General features: G+C 41.1%; 1 protein-coding gene across 1 annotated transcript in view; it reads right to left on the reverse strand.

Annotated features, from left to right (window-relative positions):
- The window catches only part of TMEM135 (transmembrane protein 135), a 189484-nt gene that overhangs the window by 160941 nt on the left and 6523 nt on the right, over window positions 1-22020 (reverse strand). The window contains exon 3 of the mRNA XM_009881247.1: window positions 20822-20914. Coding sequence (XP_009879549.1) covers window positions 20822-20914 — 93 coding nt within the window. The remainder of the gene's footprint in view (window positions 1-20821; window positions 20915-22020) is intronic.

Raw genomic sequence — 22020 nt, forward strand, 5'->3', positions numbered from 1 at the left:
TGCAAAGACAAAGAAAGGAAAAAGGGCTTGAGAAGAGGAAGGAAAGAAATCAGAAGCTGCAGTGCAGTAGTAGGTGTTCGGGAGGAGGGAAAACGTGCAGACAACAAATACACACAAGGAAGGAACTTCCATGGCTGAAAATAGGGAAAGTTGCTAAATGGCATCATCTGAAAGCGCCTGCAGAAAGCACGTCTCTATCTGCCGCCGTACAAGGCCCTGTCTGACTCCAAGCAGAAAGTTTGCTGCCTCCAAATTAAGTCTGTGACCATTTTAAAAATAAATAGCCCCATGCTTCTGGAAATAAAAAAGAAAAAAAAAAAAAGGGGTGGGGGGACTCTTCCTGGCACTGTGCAAATGTGATCCAGCAAGCCTAACCCAACCCTGAACTCAACTGTTGAAAGTGGGTGGAAGTTCAGAAAATGTTGTATTATTTTGTAGCAATGACAGCTGATGGAAAACAGGACAGAAAGATGGAGACAGGCCAAGCAAAAGGGTCAACCCAACCCTGAACTCAACTGTTGAAAGTGGGTGGAAGTTCAGAAAATGTTGTATTATTTTGTAGCAATGACAGCTGATGGAAAACAGGACAGAAAGATGGAGACAGGCCAAGCAAAAGGGTCACTGGTACAACCCAAGGACTGTCTTGAAACTGCAGCTGGTAAATAAGAGAAGAATATAATTGGGAAATGGTATTACTAGAGCAGGAAATAATTAAACAACAAAAATAATTAGCCATGTCTAACCACCTGCTTTGGGGAGGTTTAAAGATACTAATAAACGGCTAACATTTCACCCTTAAAGTCCATGAACCAGCGTGGAACGTTAATCTCGGGAGCACCAACACCAGCAGGCAGTTACACCCGTGGTGGCCCAGCGAGGTCACCGTGGGAAAGCCCACGCAGATGCACACAAATCCTTACTGCCCCCTCCTCCTCCAGCGTCTCTCTCTCATGACGTTTTCTTCCAGAGGCTGCTCTCATCGAGATCTTCATTTTGGTTTCCCACTGCCTCCCTTCCACCTCTTCAACCGACAGCATCTCCCATACTCTGCCCTGTTTCTAATGACATATGAGATCTTTAATTCGGGAAGGTAAAACACAAGCCAGGAGCAAAACTCTCGCGTGGCAGACCAAGGCTGAACTAGGACAAGGATGTAAGTCACCATCCAAGAGAGCTGCATCTATGGGACAAGAGATGGGATGGCACATCCTGGTCCATCCTGCCAGTTTGTTGTCTTAAATCAAAGAACTGAAGAAAAACCGTTCTGAAAATGTTTGAACAAGACTGGTATCTTTTACTGGAAGAGTACAAAAGCAATCACATTGTTAAATTACCCTTTAATTCAAGTACCAAAATGCAGTAGCGTTTAACATACTTTTAGTTTTGTTTCTCCTTTATTTTTTCCCCAATTCAAACTTTCACATGTATTTTCTCGTACACTTGTCAGAGAAGTGAGCAAGCAATGGCTCAGAGTTTACTTATTCAGCACAAGTCTGCGACTGAACAATTCCAATCTCGTGCATTCCACTGCTGATGTTTAAATTACAACAGATTGCAGGCTTCCAGAAGATAATTCTCTTATATCTTCCTCAAAGAAAAGTTTCACTTGATAAAATTTGCTTTTCGGACAACTTGGTACTGTTCAGGCCAAATTCTAACAGCAATAGCTCTTAAACTATGGCCTATAAACCTCAGCAGAGAACTGCATATTTTTGCAATTGCACTGCCCAAAGGAAAGAGTCTAAAATAACTGTTAAAAAAAAAAAAAAAAAAACCAAAAAGCTATAGGATAAAAATAGCAAGGAAGCCTAGCAGTGTACCGGGCTGTACTACCAGAAGTGTAGGTAGGAGGTCAAGGGAAATGAGTAATCCCTGTGATTTGGCACTCGCTACACCACACAGCACCCCGTTTTGGTCCCCAGTACAAACCAGGCATTGATCCCCCTGCTGGGAGGACCATGAGCACGGCCAGGGAGATCTTGACGGGACCTGAGGAAACAGCATTTTCTGCATGAAGACAGCCAAGCCTTGGAACAGGGACTCAGAGGGGCTGTCAGACCTCTGCCCTCAGAGGTCCGCAAGGCTGACGGGACAATTCCCTAACCAAGCTGGTCCCGACTCAGTGCTGGTCCTGCTCCAAGCAGGAACCTGCACTAGTTGACTTCCCAACGCTCATCTGAACAATTTTATCATTTTACGGAAAAAAAAAGGTGGAAAGCAGCTTCAGAATATCTTACCTAATTTTTTCCACAGATGATACAATCAAAAGAGATTACAGCGACAAATGATCTGGCTTCCTAACTACTATAAAACACAAACTTTTCTTTAATGAATTAGCCACTTCTTCAAAAACATCCAATTTGTCTTTAAGTACTTCCAATGAAGTCACCACAACCACTGATAAATTATTCTAATGCTACTTACCTTTACTATTTGCACCTTACTTTAGACAAGAATCAGTCTGGTCACTGAAACCGGTTACATCTTTACCTCCACTGTAACAGAGTCCAACAAAGTCCCCCACATAACATTTCTTAAACAGTAACTGAGCTCCTTCAGTTTTTCCACAATGTTCCCTAAGATTTTCATGGCTCTTTACTGAAACTGTCCCAATTTTTCAGAAGCCATCTTCAAGGACTTAAAATGAAGATACATGAAATAAAAAGCAGATTGAAGATTTCCCATTCCTTGTTTAATCAGCAGTATTTAAAAGTCAAAGAAATCACTAAGTGCCATTCTCAGACTTTGAATGCATCTGCCTGTGAGCAAGATATTTATATTTTCTTGTAAGTGCTGTAAATCCTGGAAAACATGTTTGATGGAGACTAAAGTCCAATACCCCTTACACATGAGTTAAAAATCCTATTTATGCCCCTAGAAGCACTGACAACTGTCCAAATCTGCATGCCAACATATTGTTTGTGGAACAGTTTCCTAAAGAATGTTTTCTTGCTTAGTTTGACACGTTACAAAATTCAAAGAATAACTTTGAATGTAGCATGAGCTTTTGCTTCATATAATAGCAAATCATACAAAATACCAATTTTTAAAATACAACCAAGATGTTTTTCCTACGAAACTCACTGCCAGTTCTCTCTTCTTATTTATGGTTTTCGTTCAATGTTTATGGTTTTCCTTAAATATAGAGCTGTTGCTAAGCTAAAAAAAAGGAAAAAAAAAAAAAAAAAAAGAAAAAGAATAACCCTTGCCTGGAGGTACGATGAATCCTGAGAACATGCTTATGCTCATGGCAATTTTACCATAAATTAATTATTGCAACCACAGCAGGACTCAAAGAAAATTTCCAACAGAAAGCAAACACCTTCTCTTTCTCTAAACAGAAGCGAGGTAGGTGCCTCTCATTTTTAAACTATTGCTCTCTCAACATTCATTCCTCCTTTTGAATATTTGTTTCTTTCACAGGTTTTGCCTTGTCCTGTCCATCTTACATGTCTAATACACAGCACTCCCGTCCCTGTGGTTTTCTCATCAAGAACTTTTTTTGGCAATACAAAGTTTAAAGCATTGTTTTCTCTATCGCCTTGTTCCAGTTAGACCACAAACCTTTCCAAGTAGACATCCTGAAATCTAAACATTCACTACAATTAATTAAACATATTTTAACGACGATAATTGCATTTTTTACCAGTCGTGGGGTTTTATGATCACTTTTTTTTTTTTTTTCTGGCTCAAAACTAAAGGGGAAATAAGTGACCAAGTCAGAAATAACAGGAAATAACTACGGCAAGACGAATACCACTAGGTACAAAATTCACATAAATTGACCAAACAGGCACCTCTTTCAGTGAGAATAGCTCTAGGTGAGAGCTGTAACGGAAAGCCAGCGAATTCACACCACAGGGCGAGGTACACGCTGGGGCAAGTACGTACAGCCAGGCCCCCGCGCCTGCTGCTGCTCGGGTAACCAGCCAGCAGCAGAGATGGCTACAAGCAGCCTGAAGTTTTAGACTGAACATTAGGAAAGAATTTTTCCCAGAAAGAGCGGTCGGGCATTGGAATAGGCTGCCCAGGGAGGTGGTTGAGTCACCGTCCCTGGATGTGTTTAAGAGCCGTTTAGATGTGGTGTTGGGGGATATGGTGTAGGGGAGAACTTTGTAGAGTAGGGTAGATGGTTGGACTCGATGATCCCAAGGGTCTCTTCCAACCTAGACAATTCTATGATTCTAAGATGGATAAAGCACCTTTATCATGCAATTAAGAGAACACATTCTCTGATTAAACAGCCTCACTGATGGGTTATGTTTCTCCATGTATATAGCAAATTTAAGCAGTTAGGGGGGCAAAACCCCACAAAATAAAAAATCCAACTCACTGCTAAGACAAGAATAGTTTTAGCTTTTCTATAAAGCTTTCTGACTTCATCCACAGTCCAAAACGTCACGTTCCTACTGTTTGCTTTTCCTAAATTTCTTAGTGTTGTCAAATCGACAAGCCTGACCTGAGAATAAATAGGTACTAGAATGAAACAAGTTAAACTTACCTTTTCTTGTGACTTATATGACAAGATCTGAACTACATGTGGTTTTAACATAGTGAATTTACAAAACAATATTTTTTTATATGTTTCCTACAAATTCAAGTTTGAATTTTATATGAACACCACTGTTCATTGATTCCACTGCACATCCTGACAGTTACCTCCTCCTTTTAACTGATAACCTTTTTTTTGTTTCTCTACAAGTCTAAGAAATCACAAATAAAACTACTTTCAAAGGAATCAGTGGATTCAAAGATATATATGGGGTGGAATGTAAAAAACAAAGGTAAAGAGCACATGATGTATGGTGCACTGACTTGCTATAGTAAAATTTGATAAAGTTTGTCCTTTTTTAAAAAAAAAAAAAAAAAGAAAGAAAGAGTTAACTCTGGCTTTAATTTCTGAACATAAACTAAGAAGCTCACATAATAGTTTGTAATGGCTCCCCAGACAGGATTTGTGGTCTGCAAAAACAGGAAGAATTCCTACCCCCAGCTTCCCTCCCCTCTACACACTGTAAAACACACCACTTTATAACCTGCAGAATTAAATCAAACACACAAATCACAGGTTTCCCCTGAAAAGAAAAAGGTCAATATCAAGAGGGTTGTTTTTTTTTCTGCTCTACAGCAGCTTGACACCACAAACTAACCAACTATAGATCTGGAGTTGTGATTGCATCCCTGTAATAACACAAGTACTACAGATTATGTTTAGGGTATCGTTAATCTCTCACACCCACCAATTTCCTACTGACAGCTGGAGGCCAGCAGCAAAATCCTGGAGCAAAAGTTCACTTAAAATAAAAAAACAGCAGGAACAGATAAGCTTTCAAAATATCGTCAAAAATTATGAAAACAGACCTAAGCAATATGTTTTCAAAGAAGAAAATGATTACTTTTTGAGCTTAGTAAATACCAGTAGCAAGTCTTTCACACAAAGATAACGTTCAGGCACACAACTTCATGTCAAAAAGATACAGTTTAAGGACCCACAGCCCACTCTTTTTTTTAAAGGAATTTTCTATTTCAAAATTTTAAGTTGTTCGAAGTAGGAAATGGACACTTAAAGGTTGGGGAAACTGAAGTTGCTCAGAACTGCAAATCAGTAATACTTGCTTTGAGCACATTATATGTTCAGTAAAATAGTTGCTTGCAAATACCCAGAATTTGTTGCTCTTAAAAGGAAAGAAAATAAACTCAACATATTCTATGATTTGAACACATGCCAAAGAAAGAGTATGAGAAAACTGGAAAGGGAGAGAAGCCAAAAAGAAAATATATCTACAGTATTACGTTCCCATTAAATTAGTACCAATAATTCTTACAGAGTTTTCAGCCAGTGCAACACAAGATAACATCTATGGTTTAATTTTTTAACTGTTTTATCCTCTATTTTATACAGATTTTCTTTCAACATTCCCTTCCTCTTCCTCCTCTCCCAGTTTCTCTACATTGTCTCCAGAGCCAACACAGTGAAAACAAAGGCTGACCTACAGAGGGGAAAAAACCTCTTCATTAAAGTGTGATTTAACCTCACAAGATTCCATGAAGAGATAAAAATCAGATTCCAAAAAGCTTATTAGTTTCATAAAAGGATTGACTAGTAGATAACAGAAGAATAACAAATTAATCAAACTTCAGGAAAAGAAATGAAGGATTTCCAGCAATTTTTTAAATTATTAACATTCTCGGTCTAGAAGGCCTATGTAGTGTTAAGTAAGGCCCCAAATAACAATTTCTTTGGACTGTTGACAGTAACACAGAATTGTTTTTTAATCAGCTCAGTCCATCAAAAAAAAAAAAACCCACTCAGTTCTTTTCTGGGCACCTTCTCAGTTGGGATAAGACATGTGCTGCTCCGCCACTCTGTCTGGAAGGTATGCGCATAGGGCACAAAGGCAAATACTCTCTTTTTGAGCACAACTGCTTTGGGGATCGTTAGCAGCAGCAGGTCACCTACATAGTTTGCTGGTGACCACTACGGTTTCATAGCAAAAAGAGGAGATAGTGGACAGAACTGTTAATAAAAATTAGCAACAAGTGGAAGACAGGGCACAGAACTCTCAGAGTTGCAGAGATGTGCAAAACTCACCGGCCTTGGACATACACTCAGTATATTTTGGGAGTGAGAAGGATAGGAAGAAGAAGAAGAAAATTCTCATATAAGGCTACTACTCTAACCGACAGCTTGGGGTTGTCCCAACACCAGCGGAAATCCATCCAGTATTTGACCTGTTCTCCTCCACCTCGAGCCTCCAGCCCTTCTCAGGTTAAGAACCACTCACCCATACCCACCTGCAGAGCCCACAGCGGCTCGGCGAGAAGCAGCTCCAGAGGCTTCCCAAGAAGCTCCTTGAAATAGCCACCTGTCCCTCCCCAAGTCATATCCTGTGCCCAGTTTGAGACAGCCCATTCCGCAATACAAGTTTTTTTGATAAGCTACTCAAATCATCGGGTTTTTTCATCTATTCCAAAAGACTTAAGCAGCCCAACGCTCCTTTTCAAGTCTGTCAAACTAGCAGCTATTGTTTTGTTTGCATGTTTACAGCTAATTTTCTCTTTAGACTTAGAGTGTTTTAATGATTACATTTGTGATTGGATTACACTGTTTACAAACTACCTGAAGCAATGTGCAAAAAAAAAGCTTATCATGACAAATCAATCCAACTCAACCAGAAAACTACTGCAGTTTTTCACATGGTGCGACAAATTTCTAAATGCCCTTACACCCAGGAACAGCAGACCAGCTGCTCCAACAGAAGGAGGGTGTGGTGGTAGACTTCCCAACATATAGCATCAATTGCATTTTTTTCCCCCCTTTAGAACCCCGATGACAGAATATTATTAAAACCAGGCTCCAAATCCAGTTAGAAACTATAACTTAGTTGTGCAGAAGACAGATTAACGCTGTTAAAAGTGTGCCTACATCCATAAGGGCCCGGAACACAACGGGTCCCAAGAAACAGCAGTGTCAGAAGCCCATGTAAACCTTCTCCAGAAAGGTAGGCAAGCCATACTAAAAGTTTAACTGAGAATCATTTCAACACATACCTATTGCCCGAGAATTCAATTTCTGGCAGGACATCAGTATTCGATGATGAACTGTGCCAGATACTCCAGACAGACATTAATGTGACATTTCACCCGCCAATTTCTTCACTCTGAGGGTGGTGAAGCACAGGTTGCCCAGAGAAGCTGTGGCTGCCCCATCCCTGGAGGTGTTCAAGGCCAGGCTGGATGGGGCTTTGAGCAACCTGGTCTGGTGGGAGGTGTCCCTGCCCATGGCAGGGGGGTTGGAACTCAATGATCTTCAAGGTCCATTCCAACCTAAACCATTCTATGAAAGACAGAAAGGAGCTATTGCCAAGTCCAGTTTGAACTAACCTTAAGCTTGAAGACCCAAAATGTTGATATGAGACCATTTTTGCTACTTCCTCAGTCCATTGCTCATGAGGAATGAATAACAAACACTGGAGAAGAGCTTAAAAGGAAAAATTTATCACTGATGAAGCAAGACGGAGCACACACAAATTCCTTCAAGAAGACAAAATGATGTTGTACTACCAGACAGCCCATATTGTTTCAGTCTTTCACTGAAAGGATTGCGATGACAGGTGCTGGCCCAAATTCATGAGACCTGTTTTATGCTTGCCTTTAACACCATGGACTCTGTTGCTCCTGCTTTGAAGACAGACCAGCTTTATGAGAAGGTTATAATGGCATACGCTTACTTTATCAAAAAGTTTCAATCTGGAGTGGAGGTCATCAGAATAAAAGAAGCAGTATGCAATCCATAGGACTTACTAAAGGAAATAGAAATGTGCCATTTTCTCTCCTGGGATGCGGAGGGGAGAGGGCAGGAAGGGGAAGCAAGATGTTTAACCGCAGTACACTGCTGTAATCTTCACCACAGAAAACCCTTGCATGGTTAAATATAGCAAATCATTACCATTTTAGGCTTCTACCTCCACACTCTTCCTGCTGCAGGAGCTGACAGCATTAATTCCTTGGGAGCAATGAGGCTCTGGGGAAGAGTCACCGCATTTACAGAGGGCTCATATCGAAACAAAGACTTAAGCTCCTCTCATCTGCACGATCTCCTACGAGCAGACCTGAGGACCACATCACAGAACAGTTCCCTCAAAGGCTCTCAGCCATTATATCAGAGGCATGGCAGGCACGAATGTTATCTCACCAGGAAAATGTCAAGCTTTTCATTTCCACATCAGCCAGCACTATAGCCAACTCACCTAGGCAACATCTGAGGTTTATTCTATACCAGCAGAATATTTATTATTCCCCCTTTGGGACCCTGCATGTTACATGCAAGCATTCAGACACAGAAGATGGATTAAGTGTTTGTTTAAACCAAGGAAGTGCAAATGAGTGTCTCCTGGATGCTACTGCTGAGTAGACAAAACCGATTAATTAATCCACTGTTTGTGCCATTTGAATCCAGGTCAGACTTGCAGAATAGTCCAACATTCAGCAGCATTCTGAATTTTAACATTTTATCTGTAGGCACTTCAACAGAACTGTAAGTTTTCTATGTTTTTTGTGGGGTTTTGGGGCTTAATGATGAAAACCAGAATATAAAATTATACTAAGATGACTAAATCACTTTTATTTAGTTTTCAGCCTACAAAGCGAACATTTCAAAAACAGGTTTGCCAAAAAGGGTCCTTAGAATAATAAAACAAAATTAAACTTTAACTATAAGCAAGCCTCAATTACTCCTGGAGCAGCGGAGGAAGAGCTAGCGACACAGTCACTGGGGATCCATCAGATCTCGTAGCTTGACCTTAGCACTGCCCTTTGTCCACCCAGGCTGGCCCCACGTGAACCCACAAAGGTAGTCCAGAGCTTAACGGGTGCTGCCTGGGATGTCTTTACATTCTTGTTCATGAAGTAACTTCACAGCTGGTGCTGCGCCTAAGCTGGCAAATCCTCCTGAAACTCAGGGAAAAGGAGACCCTTGAGCAAATGCAACCAAATAGTCCTGGCGTGATCCAGCTCAGCTCTGACAGTAACAGCACTAAGAGAAAATAAACCCAGTCTGTACAGACCCACACAGATGTCTGCAACACATTCTCCAGCAGCTCCAGAATCACAGGTATGTATTTCACATAGGATCTTCCAGTATTCTTACTCTGTCTGCCTGTGTTATCCCAGAAAATGGATTGTCGACTGTAAAGCTGTAGTGCTCTCCTGCTCTTCCACCTTGTGTAAGGCTTCAAGGACCACACAAGCAAGCTGGACCAAATTTTTCCAACGCTTGAACGCTGCAGGCTGAAAATTCCTGAAACTTGGTTGCTGAACACCTCTGCAGACATAGAATCACAGAATTGTTGAGGTTGGAAGGGACCTTTAAGATCATCAAGTCTAATCATTAACCTAACCTGACAGAATCACTTCTCAACCATGTCCTCAAGTACCACATCTACCCTTTTTTTAAACACCTCCAGGGATGGCGAATCCACCACCTCCCTGGGCAGCCTGTTCCAATGTGTAATAACCCTTTCAGTGAAAATTTTTTTCCTAATATCCAATCTAAACCTTGCCTGGCATAACTTGAATCCATTTCCTCTTGTCCTATCACTTGTCACCAGGGAGAAGAGGTCAGCCCCCACCTCTCTACGACCTCCTTTCAGGCAGTTGTAGAGAGTAATAAGGACTCCCCTCAGCCTCCTCTTCTCCATAATAAACAACCCCAGTTCCCTCAGCCGCTCCTCATAAGACTTCTGCTCCAGATCCCCCATCAGCTTTGTAGCCCTTCTCTGGACACGCTCCAATACCTCAATGTCCTTCTTGTACTGAGGGGCCCAAAACTGAACACAGTACTTGAGGTGGGGCCTCACCAGTGCCGAGTACAGGGGGATGATCACTGCCCCAGTCCTGCTGGACACACTATTCCTGATACAGGCCAGGATGATGTTGGCCTTCTTGGCCACCTGGGCACACTGCTGGCTCATATCCAGACGGCTGTCCACCAACACCCCCAGGTCCTTTTCTGCCGGGCAGATTTCCAGCAACTCCTCCCCAAGCCTGTAGCGCTGCATGGGGTTGTTGTGACCCAAGTGCATGACCCGGCACTTGGCCTTGTTGAACCTCATACCATTGGCCTCAGCCCATAGGTCCAGCCTGTCCAGATCACTCTGCCGAGCCATCCCCACCACCCTCTGGGCACAGCCATCCAGCCAGTTTTTTACCCAGTGAAGAGTACACCTGTGCAGGCCATAAGCAGCCAGTTTCTCCAGGAGAATGCTGTGGGAAATGGTGTCAAAAGCTTTGCTAAAATCCAGGTAGATAACATCCACAGCTTTTCTCTCATCCACTAAGCGGGTCACCTTATCATAGAAGGAGATCAGGTTTGTCAGGCATGACCTGCCTTTCACAAACCCATGCTGACTGGGCCTGATCACCCTCTTCTCCTGAATGTGTCATGTAATGGCACTGAGGATGATCTGTTCCATGACCTTCCCAGGCACTGAAGTCAGACTGACCGGCCTGTAGTTCCCTGGATCCTCCTTCCGGCCTTTTTTGTGGATGGGTGTCACATGGTTACAACTTTTCATACACCTGATTAGTTTATAACCTGGGCTGATTGACTATAAATGTACGGGACTGGAATCACTGATCCCCAAGGATCCTTATTGCTCTGTTCACAGAATCAGAATCACAGAATGGTTAGGGTTGGAAGGGAGCTCTGGAGATCATCTAGTCCACCCCCCTGCCAGAGCAGGGTCACCTACAACAGGTTGCACAGGACAGCGTCCCGGCGGGTTTTGAATGTCTCCAGAGTGGGAGACTCCACAACCTCTCTGGGCAGCCTGTTCCAGTGTTCCACTACCCTCAAAGTAAAGAAGTTCCTTCTCATGTAAAGATGGAACTTTCTATGTTCAAGTTTATGCCCGTTACCCCTCGTCCTATCACTGGGCACCACTGACAAACGACTGCTCCCATCCCCCTGGCATCCTCCCTTCAAGTATTTGTAAGTATTAGTAAGATCCCCCCTCAATCTTCTTTTCTCTAGAGTAAAGAGACCCAAGTCCCTAAGCTCTTCCCCATATGAGAGATGTTCCAATCCCCTAATCATCTTTGTAGCCCATTGCTGGACCCTCTCCAGCAGTTCCCTGTCCTTCTTGAACTGGGGAGCCCAGAACTGGATGCAGTACTCCAGATGCGGCCTCACCAGGGCAGAGTAGAGGGGGAGGATGACCTCCCTCGACCTGCTGGCCACACTCTTCTTGATGCCCCCCAGGATGCCATTCGCCTTCTTGGCCACCAGGGCACATTGCTGGCTCATGGTCATCCTGTTGTCCACCAGGACTCCCAGGTCCCTCTCCACAGAGCTGCTCTCCAGGCGGTCAGCCCCCAACCTGTACTGGCGCATGGGGTTATTCCTCCCCAGATGCAGCACCCTACACTTACCCTTGTTGAATTTCATCAGGTTTCTCTCTGCCCAACTCTCCAGCCTGGCGAGGTCACGCTGTAAGGCAGCACAGCCTTCTGGCGTGTCAGCCACTCCTCCCAGTTTTGTGTCATCAGCAAACTTGCTGATGGTACACTCTATCCCTTCATCCAGATCATCAATGAGTATGTTGAACAAGACTGGGCCCAGTACTGACCCCTGAGGGACACCACTTGTTACTAACCTCCAACTAGACTGTTCACAACTATAAGATCCATCTTGCCAAACTTTTCCCATCTGAAGTGGATGAAATCTAGGTTAAGACAGTTATCTAGACCGCCTTTGTAACTGAGACACATAAAGGCGATTCACTCAACTGACTGGGAAGAGATGACCAGTATGAAATAAAAACACACATTTCAGATGGTTAGAAAAGTCAAAGTGTTGATGGTAACTACTTCTTTTCAGAAGGCATGCAGAAGTAGAAGGATTATACTTACATCCTATGTGGATGTACAGAATCATGAGGAGTAAAGGGTAGGGGTGAAAGATAGACGGATTGTAGGAGTAATTAAGAGCACAGTATGGGAGAGAGGATCTCTCGTACATAAACAAAAAAAATGTTTTCCGCAGTTCATTTAAACGCAGCAAATGTAACTCTGCAGCTGCTTTTACAAATGGAGCACATAGTTTACACCTTGCTAGTAACACAGCGCCTTTTTATGACCCACAGAGGACAACCTCCCACAAACCAAGGTTAGACTAACAGGTCTGTAGTCTCCTGGGTCTTCCCTCATGCTCTTCTTGTAAACCGGAGTAACACTGGCTAGCTCTTAGTCAGCAGGGACCTCCCCAGACCTTTGGCAGATGATCAAGAGGAGTCCTGCTATCTCCTTCAGTACTCAGTACTTCAGTACAGGGGTGAAGGCCATCAGCACCCAAGGATTTGTGAACATTCAGCTGATACAGCTGGTCCCTTACAATTTCAGTGTCCCCAAACAGAAGTCACTGCTCCCACACTCGTGCTCCTCTGACTCAGGGGACCAGGCAGGCCAAGCTCGATTGGTATTATTAAAGACAGAAGCAAAAAAAAAAAAAGCATTGAATGCCTCCACTTTTTCTTCATCCCTGTTAGTCAGGTGACCATCTTCAAGGAGTACTGGTCCAATGTTATCTTTAGATCTCCTGTTGCTATTGACATACTTAAAAAAGCCGTTCCTGTTGTCAGACACAACCCTGGCCAGTTTCAACTCTAAACGAGCTTTTTGGCCTCTCATGTCTTCTCCCTGCACACGCAAACCACAGCTCTAATCTCCCCAAGAAGCCTGACCTCTCTTCCAGAGATGACTCAATTTCTTCTTCCTCTTGAGCTCCACAGGGAGTTCCCTGTTCAGCCAAGCTGGTCTTCTGCCCTGCTTGCTTGACTTACAACACGCTGGAATTGCCTGCTCCTGTGCTTATAAAAGGTGGTTCTAAAAAACTGACTTCATTAATATTGATTTAACTGAACACAGTTAAATCAGCTTCAGGAACTTTTTCTAGAATTAACATGGAATCCTATAACAATAAGTGAAAACTATAAATCTCTTTGAAAATATCAACAAAGTTATGATTGTCAGGGATATACCCTACAGAGATCATCAATCTTTCTAGTGTAAAATATCAGGATATTGGTGGTTTTTTTCCAAACTGGAGACTGAGTGTTTCAGGACAAACACAGCATAAGCCAGGTGATCCCATTTCTCAGAAAGACAAATTACTGTAAGTGATTGATTAGAAATACTTTAGCCCTGCGCTGGGCAAGAGCTCCCAGCTCTTAGAGCTCCCACTAAGATCTCAAGTCAGCAAAAGATGCTACTTCCCATGAAAAACACTGCTGAGAGATGCCCGTCCGGAGCTACCTGCCATTCACAATTTTCCCCACAATCACAGCATCTTCCAGATCACCTCCTGCGCTCCCAGGCAACCTTGAATGATCAGTGTTTTCCCTCCCTCTGATCCCTATAGCAGTAGCAGCCCTCAAAGCATGCAGCAAAACATGTTCAAATGTTTACATGCTGTTACTACAAAAACACAGATCTCTCAAACATTGGCCCTCACCAAGGAAGTTGCTGAAGTGCAATGGATTTTACCGTATTTTGGTTTAGAAACAAAAAGCATTCCCATTAACTTCTACAGCTTGGCTCTCTATTTCACAGTAATGATGACTCTAGAGGAGTAAAACTCCAAAATAATTTGTTTCCCTGGTAGCTCTCCTTACCATATTACACCACAAAATACTTATGTGAGTGATCCAAATTTGAGGCTTTTTTTCACTACAACACAAAAAATCACCCCTCAATGTAGCTTGCTCTCTCAATTTCTTACGTGTAGCAAGTAAGATTAAAGCTTGCAAAAACACTTGCTGTGTTAAAAGAGTTTATTTACTTGTTTTGATCACCCACCCCCCCATACCGGTGATTTATAGGTTTCTCTAAAATACAATGTCAAACTGAATAAGTGTAAAACATTTTAAGAAAGGAATTGTCAAGCCTAAATACACTCTACTACTATACAGAAACATATATCAACAAATTTGTGTTTGAATGGGCAAACTTACAAAAACACTGTATTTATTTACAGGGTACACTTTTTACCATTACTGTGCTGTCCTATTCTTCCTTTATAATGTATTTAGACTAATGGCATTTATGGCAAGCAAGTAACCCGAACAACAACTGACTGTTTCATCAAGAGAACAAACACACAGTCTAAAAATTCCACATTGTTCTTACACAAATGTTTCTGCCACTTTTCTGAGCAATTCATAGTAATACTTTTGTTTCCAAGAACACTAAATATATGTATATATATAGATGGTCTCTATAACCTGCGCTGTTGAACTATATAACTTTTTAAACACACATGCTTCAAATATTTTTCTGAGAGTCCAGTATACTGAATGTTTTTTTTTATGAAAAACACCCCAAAGTTTTCAACTGAAAACATGTTGCCAATAGTTGCCTAGAGCAAGATTTTACAACCAAATTATAAAAGCCCTAAATCTCAAGTTTTATAATACCATCAGTGACACAGTCTTAACTGTAGCGACGAGACAGGCGCCGCTATAATGTTAACAGCCAGTACGTAAACATTAATGCAGCCTAAGGGGGAGCAGGGGGCAATCCCAGAAGGGTCCCTTCAGAACTGCCACAGAACTTTTAGGTGGCTGTAGTTAAACTTTCTTTGGCTTAATTACTTACAAAGGCAAGGGAAAAAAAAGTTAGCCAGGCAGTAAGACAATTAATTTCATTAAAATTGTAATTGTGGTCCTTCTTAAAGCTTTAGCTATAGTTCTTGAAACTCACTAATACATTATTTTTTGAACAAGAGTCCAACAAAATGAAGTTTGCCATTTAGCTAATTAGCAAATCACAACTTAAATGGTTTTGAAACACGACTACATTCACAAAACACTTAAGAGAACATCATTCTTTTCCTCGAGAGTAATCTCGGAGGTCTTAAATACAAGCTCTTCACTGAGCTATCAGACTCCTTTGTCTTAGAAATCAGTAAGGTACAACTGATCTAATCAGATTTCCAGTAATAGGCTGGCTTCAGCCAAGCCTCAAATCACATTTCAACAGCTTCATTCACAACAATTTTAACAAGTATATTCAGTTACTTCCTTGCCTTCTAGCAGTCTCAGTGCTTCTAGAACAAGGTAGTACTATGTCTTTCAGTCGAAGCCACATACCTCCTCCTCTACTATATGCTCAATTCTTGTTGATAACATTTAATTGATGTTGAAAAAAATATGACAGGAGACTGTAACTCTGAATTACAAACAGAAGCCAAAAGAAGTAAGCAAAATATTCATTTTTCAAAGTTACAAACAAATAAAATTGCTTCTCATCAACAATTTGAAACAACACCTATAGGAGTAAACAAAGAGCACATTGGTAAAACAACCCCGTACAAAGGTTAGTAAAATGTAATGCATGTAATGACTTCCTTAGGAAGCTTAACAAAATTAATGTAACCGAGTCATATCTGTATTTGAGGAGACAGTAATACAATTTTTAACACCTAACACTACAAAACTAAATTCTGTGACAAAAGAATTGCACATTTTTCTTTAACAGAAGATGTAAAAAAGGTGAAAGTGTAAAAAAAATTATGTTCTTCTAAATATACTTGTGCAAGTGCACCTGTTAGAAGTTTACTTATTACAGCCATAGTTATTATGATAATATACACACAAAGAGTAATTAAAATATTGAAGTCACAGCCAAATAATCAAAAGGAATTAGAAAAATGTACATTCTAATGAACAATGCCTGTTTCTCCAGGAAAAGGGAGTACTTTCCTTGTTTGCAAGAATATTTTCTTTGCATGTGAAAACACATAGCACGCCAGTAACACCTACAGTATTAATTGTTTCATTTCTCATTTTTTAACAGCTCTGCCAGAGCCATAAATACAAAGAAATAACACGGCAGGACTAACGCTAACAGTTATTAAAAATATCTGTACAGTATGAGATAATGACCAGTCAAAATCAGCCAAAATTTAACTCTGTGCTCTTTTAGCACTTCTCAGAGCATCAAACATATACCAGTGACGTGGCTAACAGACATCAGATTGTCACTTACAAATTCTGCACTGACCAGTGAGGATTCTTCCTCACAACCCTAACAGGCAAACCACACTGCTTGAGAGTACCAGAAAAAGGCAAAAATTCTGAGTTACTCCTACAAGAGTAAGGGACTAAAGGTACAGAATATGAATATGCACATCACAAACATGTAATCTCCATCTTTATGTCCCCACAGTCAATTACTACCTAAGAAATAGAATCATAGAATGGTTTAGGTTGGAAAGGACCTTGAAGATCATCGAGTTCCAACCCCCCTGCCATGGGCAGGGACACCTCCCACTAGACCAAGTTGCCCATGGCCACGTCCAGCCTGGCCTTGAACACCTCCAGGGATGGGGCCTCAACAACCTCTCTGGGCAACCTGTGCCAGTGCCTCACCACCCTTACAGTGAAAAACTTCTTCCTAATGTTTCATCTAAACCTGCCCTCTTTCAGTTTATAGCCATTCCCCCTCATCCTATCTACATGGCCTAGTAAAAAGTCCTTCCCCAGCTCTCCTGTAGGCCCCCTTTAGGTACAAGAAGGCCGCTATAAGATCTCCCTGGAGCCTTCTCTTCTCCAGGCTGAACAGCCCCAACTCTCTCAGCCTCTCCTCATAGGAGAGGTCCTCCAGCCCTCGGATCATCCTCGTGGCTCTCCTCTGGACACGCTCCAGCAGGTCCATGTCTTTCTTACGCTGAGGACTCCAGAGCTGGATGCAGTACTCCAGGTGGGGTCTCACGAGAGCAGAGTAGAGGAGCAGAATCACCTCCCTTGACCTGCTGGCCACACTTCTTTTGATGCAGCCCAGGATGTGGTTGGCCTTCTGGGCTGCGACTGCACATTGCTGGCTCATGCTGAGCTTCTGGTCAATCAGCACCCCCAGGTCCTTCTCCTCAGGGCTGTTCTCCAGCCATTCCCCACCGAGCCTGTATTTGTGCTTGGGATTGCCCCGACCCAGATGTAGGACCTTGCACTTGGCCTTGTTGAACTGCATGAGGTTGGCTTGGGCCCACCTCTCCAGCCTGTCCAGGTCCCTCTGGATGGCATCCCTCCCCTGCAGCATGTCTACCTCACCAAACAGCTTGGTATCATCGGCAAACTTGCTGAGGGTGCACTCGACCCCACTGTCCATGTCTGCAACAAAAATGCTGAATAATACAGGTCCCAGTACCGACCCCTGAGGAACGCCACTTGTCACTGCTTTCCACTTGGACATCGAGCCGTTGACCACAACTCTTTGGGTGCGACCGTCCAGCCAGTTCTTTATCCACCGAGTGGTCCATTTGTCAAATCCATGTCTCTTCAATTTAGAAACCAGGATACTTCTTATCAAAACACTAATCATAATAATGTGAATAGTTCTCTTCCCGTAATCTCACAGAACATTTATAGAATCATATACAAAAGAGTTTACAAGCGTTTTTATTCCTTGGCCCTTTCCACAGAGCCTAATAAACTATTTTTCATAGACAGGATAACCGTATTTTATAACCACCAAATAGAATACACATGGACACACTAACATGCAGTTTATATCTTTATAGAACTGTAGCGGCATAATATAACGCATGTCATTTCCTGAGCGACTTTGAAGTTTCTATGCAATGTCACCTCCCCTTCTCATTGCCAATGCTATGCAAATTTGCAATTACACATAACACAGATACAAACTATAATCAAACTAGTTCTGTAACACATTAGAAAATGTGCTCCTCCTCAAGATTATCTTGCACCTAGCCAAGCTATCCATCTCTTTTTCCCATTCTTCCGTAGCAATTATAAAACGTACAAGACTGGCACACCTAAACAGCAACACTCAGAAGAAAATGTGATTTACAAGCCTGCTGTTCCCCAGTTCAGGACTGACAGGGATGCTGTGCAAGCAAATGCCAGCGAGGTACTTAAAATAGGGTATCCACTTGGGAAGAGATTAAGTGATTAAATTTGATGTTGCTGCCAGCTGCTAGTAGCAATTTAAAGGGCTAGAGATAGATTTATGAACTCAAATCGGGACTTTTTCCCACCTCCCTGATTTTTCAATACAATTTGTGGTAAGCTACTCAGGATACAACTGAAAATGCCACTGTGTTTCCACGTCAAATGTCAGTTTCCTAAGAGATTACAAGTCTCTTAAAATTTGATTATGCCTGTAACAGAAGCTAACAAGCAAACAGATGTGAAATCAGAGAGTCATATTTCGCTAAGCCTGTCAGCAGCAGCATTTCACACATTATACATAGTTAGCATCTGATAACACACCAAATAACTTTGTATTTTAAAAAAAACCTAATCTTTCAACTACATTTGAACGCCATTTAACAATTTTTTTCATTAATAACAATGACCCCATATTTTCAGGCGTGTGTTATATTGCAATATTAATGTTGCCTTTTTACATTTTACCTGTAATACGAATTTTTTAGGCAAAATACTTTAGGTCACACATTTTGGATTCTGACAGAAAGGAGAATAACTTTCCAGGATTTAAGTATTTCAGCATTACTCATTATATACATGCCGTACCAACCTACTTCCACCATTTTCACACACCTCTATCTCAACTTTTTTTCTTTCAAATTTCAGATGCTAAATAGGAGCCTGTTAACATGTCAAAGCTTCCATACGTCGCCACTAAGACTTCTAAAAACCCCCATTTGACATAAAATTTGTTTGCCTTACTCTTTTTGCTACACTTAACAAGCTTAAGTTTGCAAGTTTTTCAAAGTTGTTCCAGTGTTAAAAAAAAAAAACAACCCTTGTACAAGTTTGGGCTCACAAGCAGTTCCAAGTCTTGACTCACAAATACTCCGAAAGCTACAAGAAACTCAGATTGATAACCAGCCCAATTTCCTTCCCTTCAATGTTACCTGGATATATTTCAAGTCTAACACACAAAACCCTCACATTGTAACAAGTCTGCAGGAAAAGTTAAGCTAGTGCTGTTACTGATCAAAAGGGAGAAAATGCATTTGCTCTCACCACAAAATGAACCACCGATGCCAACAGCAGTGCTGGAGTCTACCTAACTAGGCAAAGTCCTACCAAATTGTAGCCACCCTCTTAGGCAGTAATTGCAGTAAGATGAAAATCAGTCAGCTAGAAAGGACATTAAAGAGATAATTAACTTATTTAGTAACTTTTTCCCAATTATTTTCTCTATAGTTACATTAAGTAAAGTGATTTAGAAGTTCTGGAAAGGTGGGAGCTCTTCTTACACATCCTCAATTTTCAAAAACAATGGATAAAGCATTTTTTTAAAAGGACGGAACTTTGACAATCTTACCTAAAACTTGGGCTTTGCTTACTCCATCACTGCAGCTTAGGAATGCGACCTGACAGGCAGCCAACAACGTGGCCTATGTGTGTTTGCAGTTACTTTGAAATGACTGCTTAAGGAAGTTTCAGATATTCATAGTAACCCAAGATGTGTTCAAATCATTTCTAGTACGCATCATCTTTTAAAGAGTAATCCCTTACATTACCCTTTTGTCACGTTCTCTACTTTGAACAAAACCTACTAACTAGATGACCATAGCATCTCATCCTGTATTAAAGTAATGAAGCATTGTAACTTTCACCATTGATACAAGCTACCAATATAAGATGAATTTCAAAACACTAAAACCTTACAACCCGGGATTTCACCTGCCACCTTTCATTTCACATTACAAATGGCAGCTCTCGGCTATCCTTGGATCACCCCGAGCTCTCTTCACCCCTCTTCATGCTTTCATAATGGATTTCCTATTGACAGATGAACTTCAGCACCTTTCCTTAAGTGAAAGCCATTGCTTTCTGTATCGTTATGTTTCATCCAATTTGGATTACTTCAGTTCTTCCAGTCTCTTTTTTCCACTACATCCTACTACTCTTCTACTTTAACTGATGTCACATTGATAACTCAAGTCATCAATAACTTTCAGTAGCATGCTCCTTCTCTGTGACTAATTGCAAATATTATTTAAATTATACTTTAAAAAAAAACACAAACTCAAACACCAAAAAACCACACAGCTTCATCGGGAAATCCTAAATCTAACTTCACCAGGCAATCCTAAGCAACCCAACTACACATTAAACAATAAAAACAAGCCTCATAAACCACGTAAAGTGTTATTTCACTGTAGCTTTCTAGATTTAAATCTAAAGTTGCAAAAGACACTATTTCAAATGAAGTACATTTCCAGCATTCTGAACAAAACCACTGAATGGTCAAATGTCAATCATCACATAACCAAAACATGAAATATTATTATATAAAACTGAAAATCCGTAAACACAAACTGTACCTGCTTTTCCTTTCGATGAGAATAGCCATATAAGAAGCAGGTAAAGCAGCACCAAAGCCAGGAGACCAAAAGTAGAATTTTCCAAGTATCTTCCTGAAAATGTAATTTGTACACATATTACATACAAAGCAACTGAAACATTCATGTACAACATCATATTTTACCTTTATGATAAAGTTATGCACACTTTTAAGATTTATTTTGCCCCTTTACATTAATCAATACTTACAAATAAATACTAATCATTATATTTTTACAGCTGGATAGTTCCCAAAGTGCTTCATAAAACATTAAAAACCCGAAATACTTCATTAATATATCCATTTTATTTAAAGGATTACTCTGCTCCAAAGAAAGCAGTGCTTTCAAGAGATATTTCTGAAAAGTTGCAGATACTAATTAGAGAAAAATCTTCTAAAATAACTTATAGTTGCTCCTCTCTTTGTTACTTGTCCAAATACATCTTCAGGAAGATGAGCCTTGTGGAATGTAGGGATGCAATCAGGTGAGCCAGAAGTCAGATCAAATTATTATAGTATACATCATGTTCCAAAGACAGATAGTCAACCGATGCTGAAACCGGCAAACCACTCATTTACAGTAAGCCAAGGAATCAATCTGTACAATACAAGACTGGAAGCGACAGTGACATCCCACTTCTATTAAGGTGGGAAAGCTCTCATTTTTTGCAACAAGATCTGAATTTCACTCAAAGGGTCCACACAATTTCAACTATCAAAATTCCTCCAACAATAAGAGTTGAAAAAAAAAACACCAGTTACACAAATGACAACATCTAAGAAAATACTTTTGTAAATTGGTCACTGTTAAAGGAGGAAAACCAAAATGCACCTCAGACACAATGGCACCAACCACATTTGGTCTGTTCTGGACACCTGCACTTTCAAACTCATTCAGGTTGATCACAGAAGCAAGCAAGAGTCGGGCAGTCATGAAATTTGGTAGCACAATAATAAACATACTTCAATTACAGCAATGCTGCTTGGCTGATAAGCACTATCAGCTCAGGAAAAGTGTTACAATGGAGTCTACCCTTCCAAAAACACAGTGAACAAAATACAACAAAAAAAAATGGCAAACACATACAAGGTAGAAAAGGAAATTTTCTTAGATAAAATTTCATGTTGACAACAGACAAGAGAGAACAAAGATAATTAATCAATATCATCTGATTAGCC

This window comes from Charadrius vociferus, unplaced genomic scaffold (assembly GCF_000708025.1).
Source record: "Charadrius vociferus isolate BGI_N301 unplaced genomic scaffold, ASM70802v2 scaffold1, whole genome shotgun sequence".
NCBI classification, from domain to species: Eukaryota; Metazoa; Chordata; class Aves; order Charadriiformes; family Charadriidae; genus Charadrius; species Charadrius vociferus.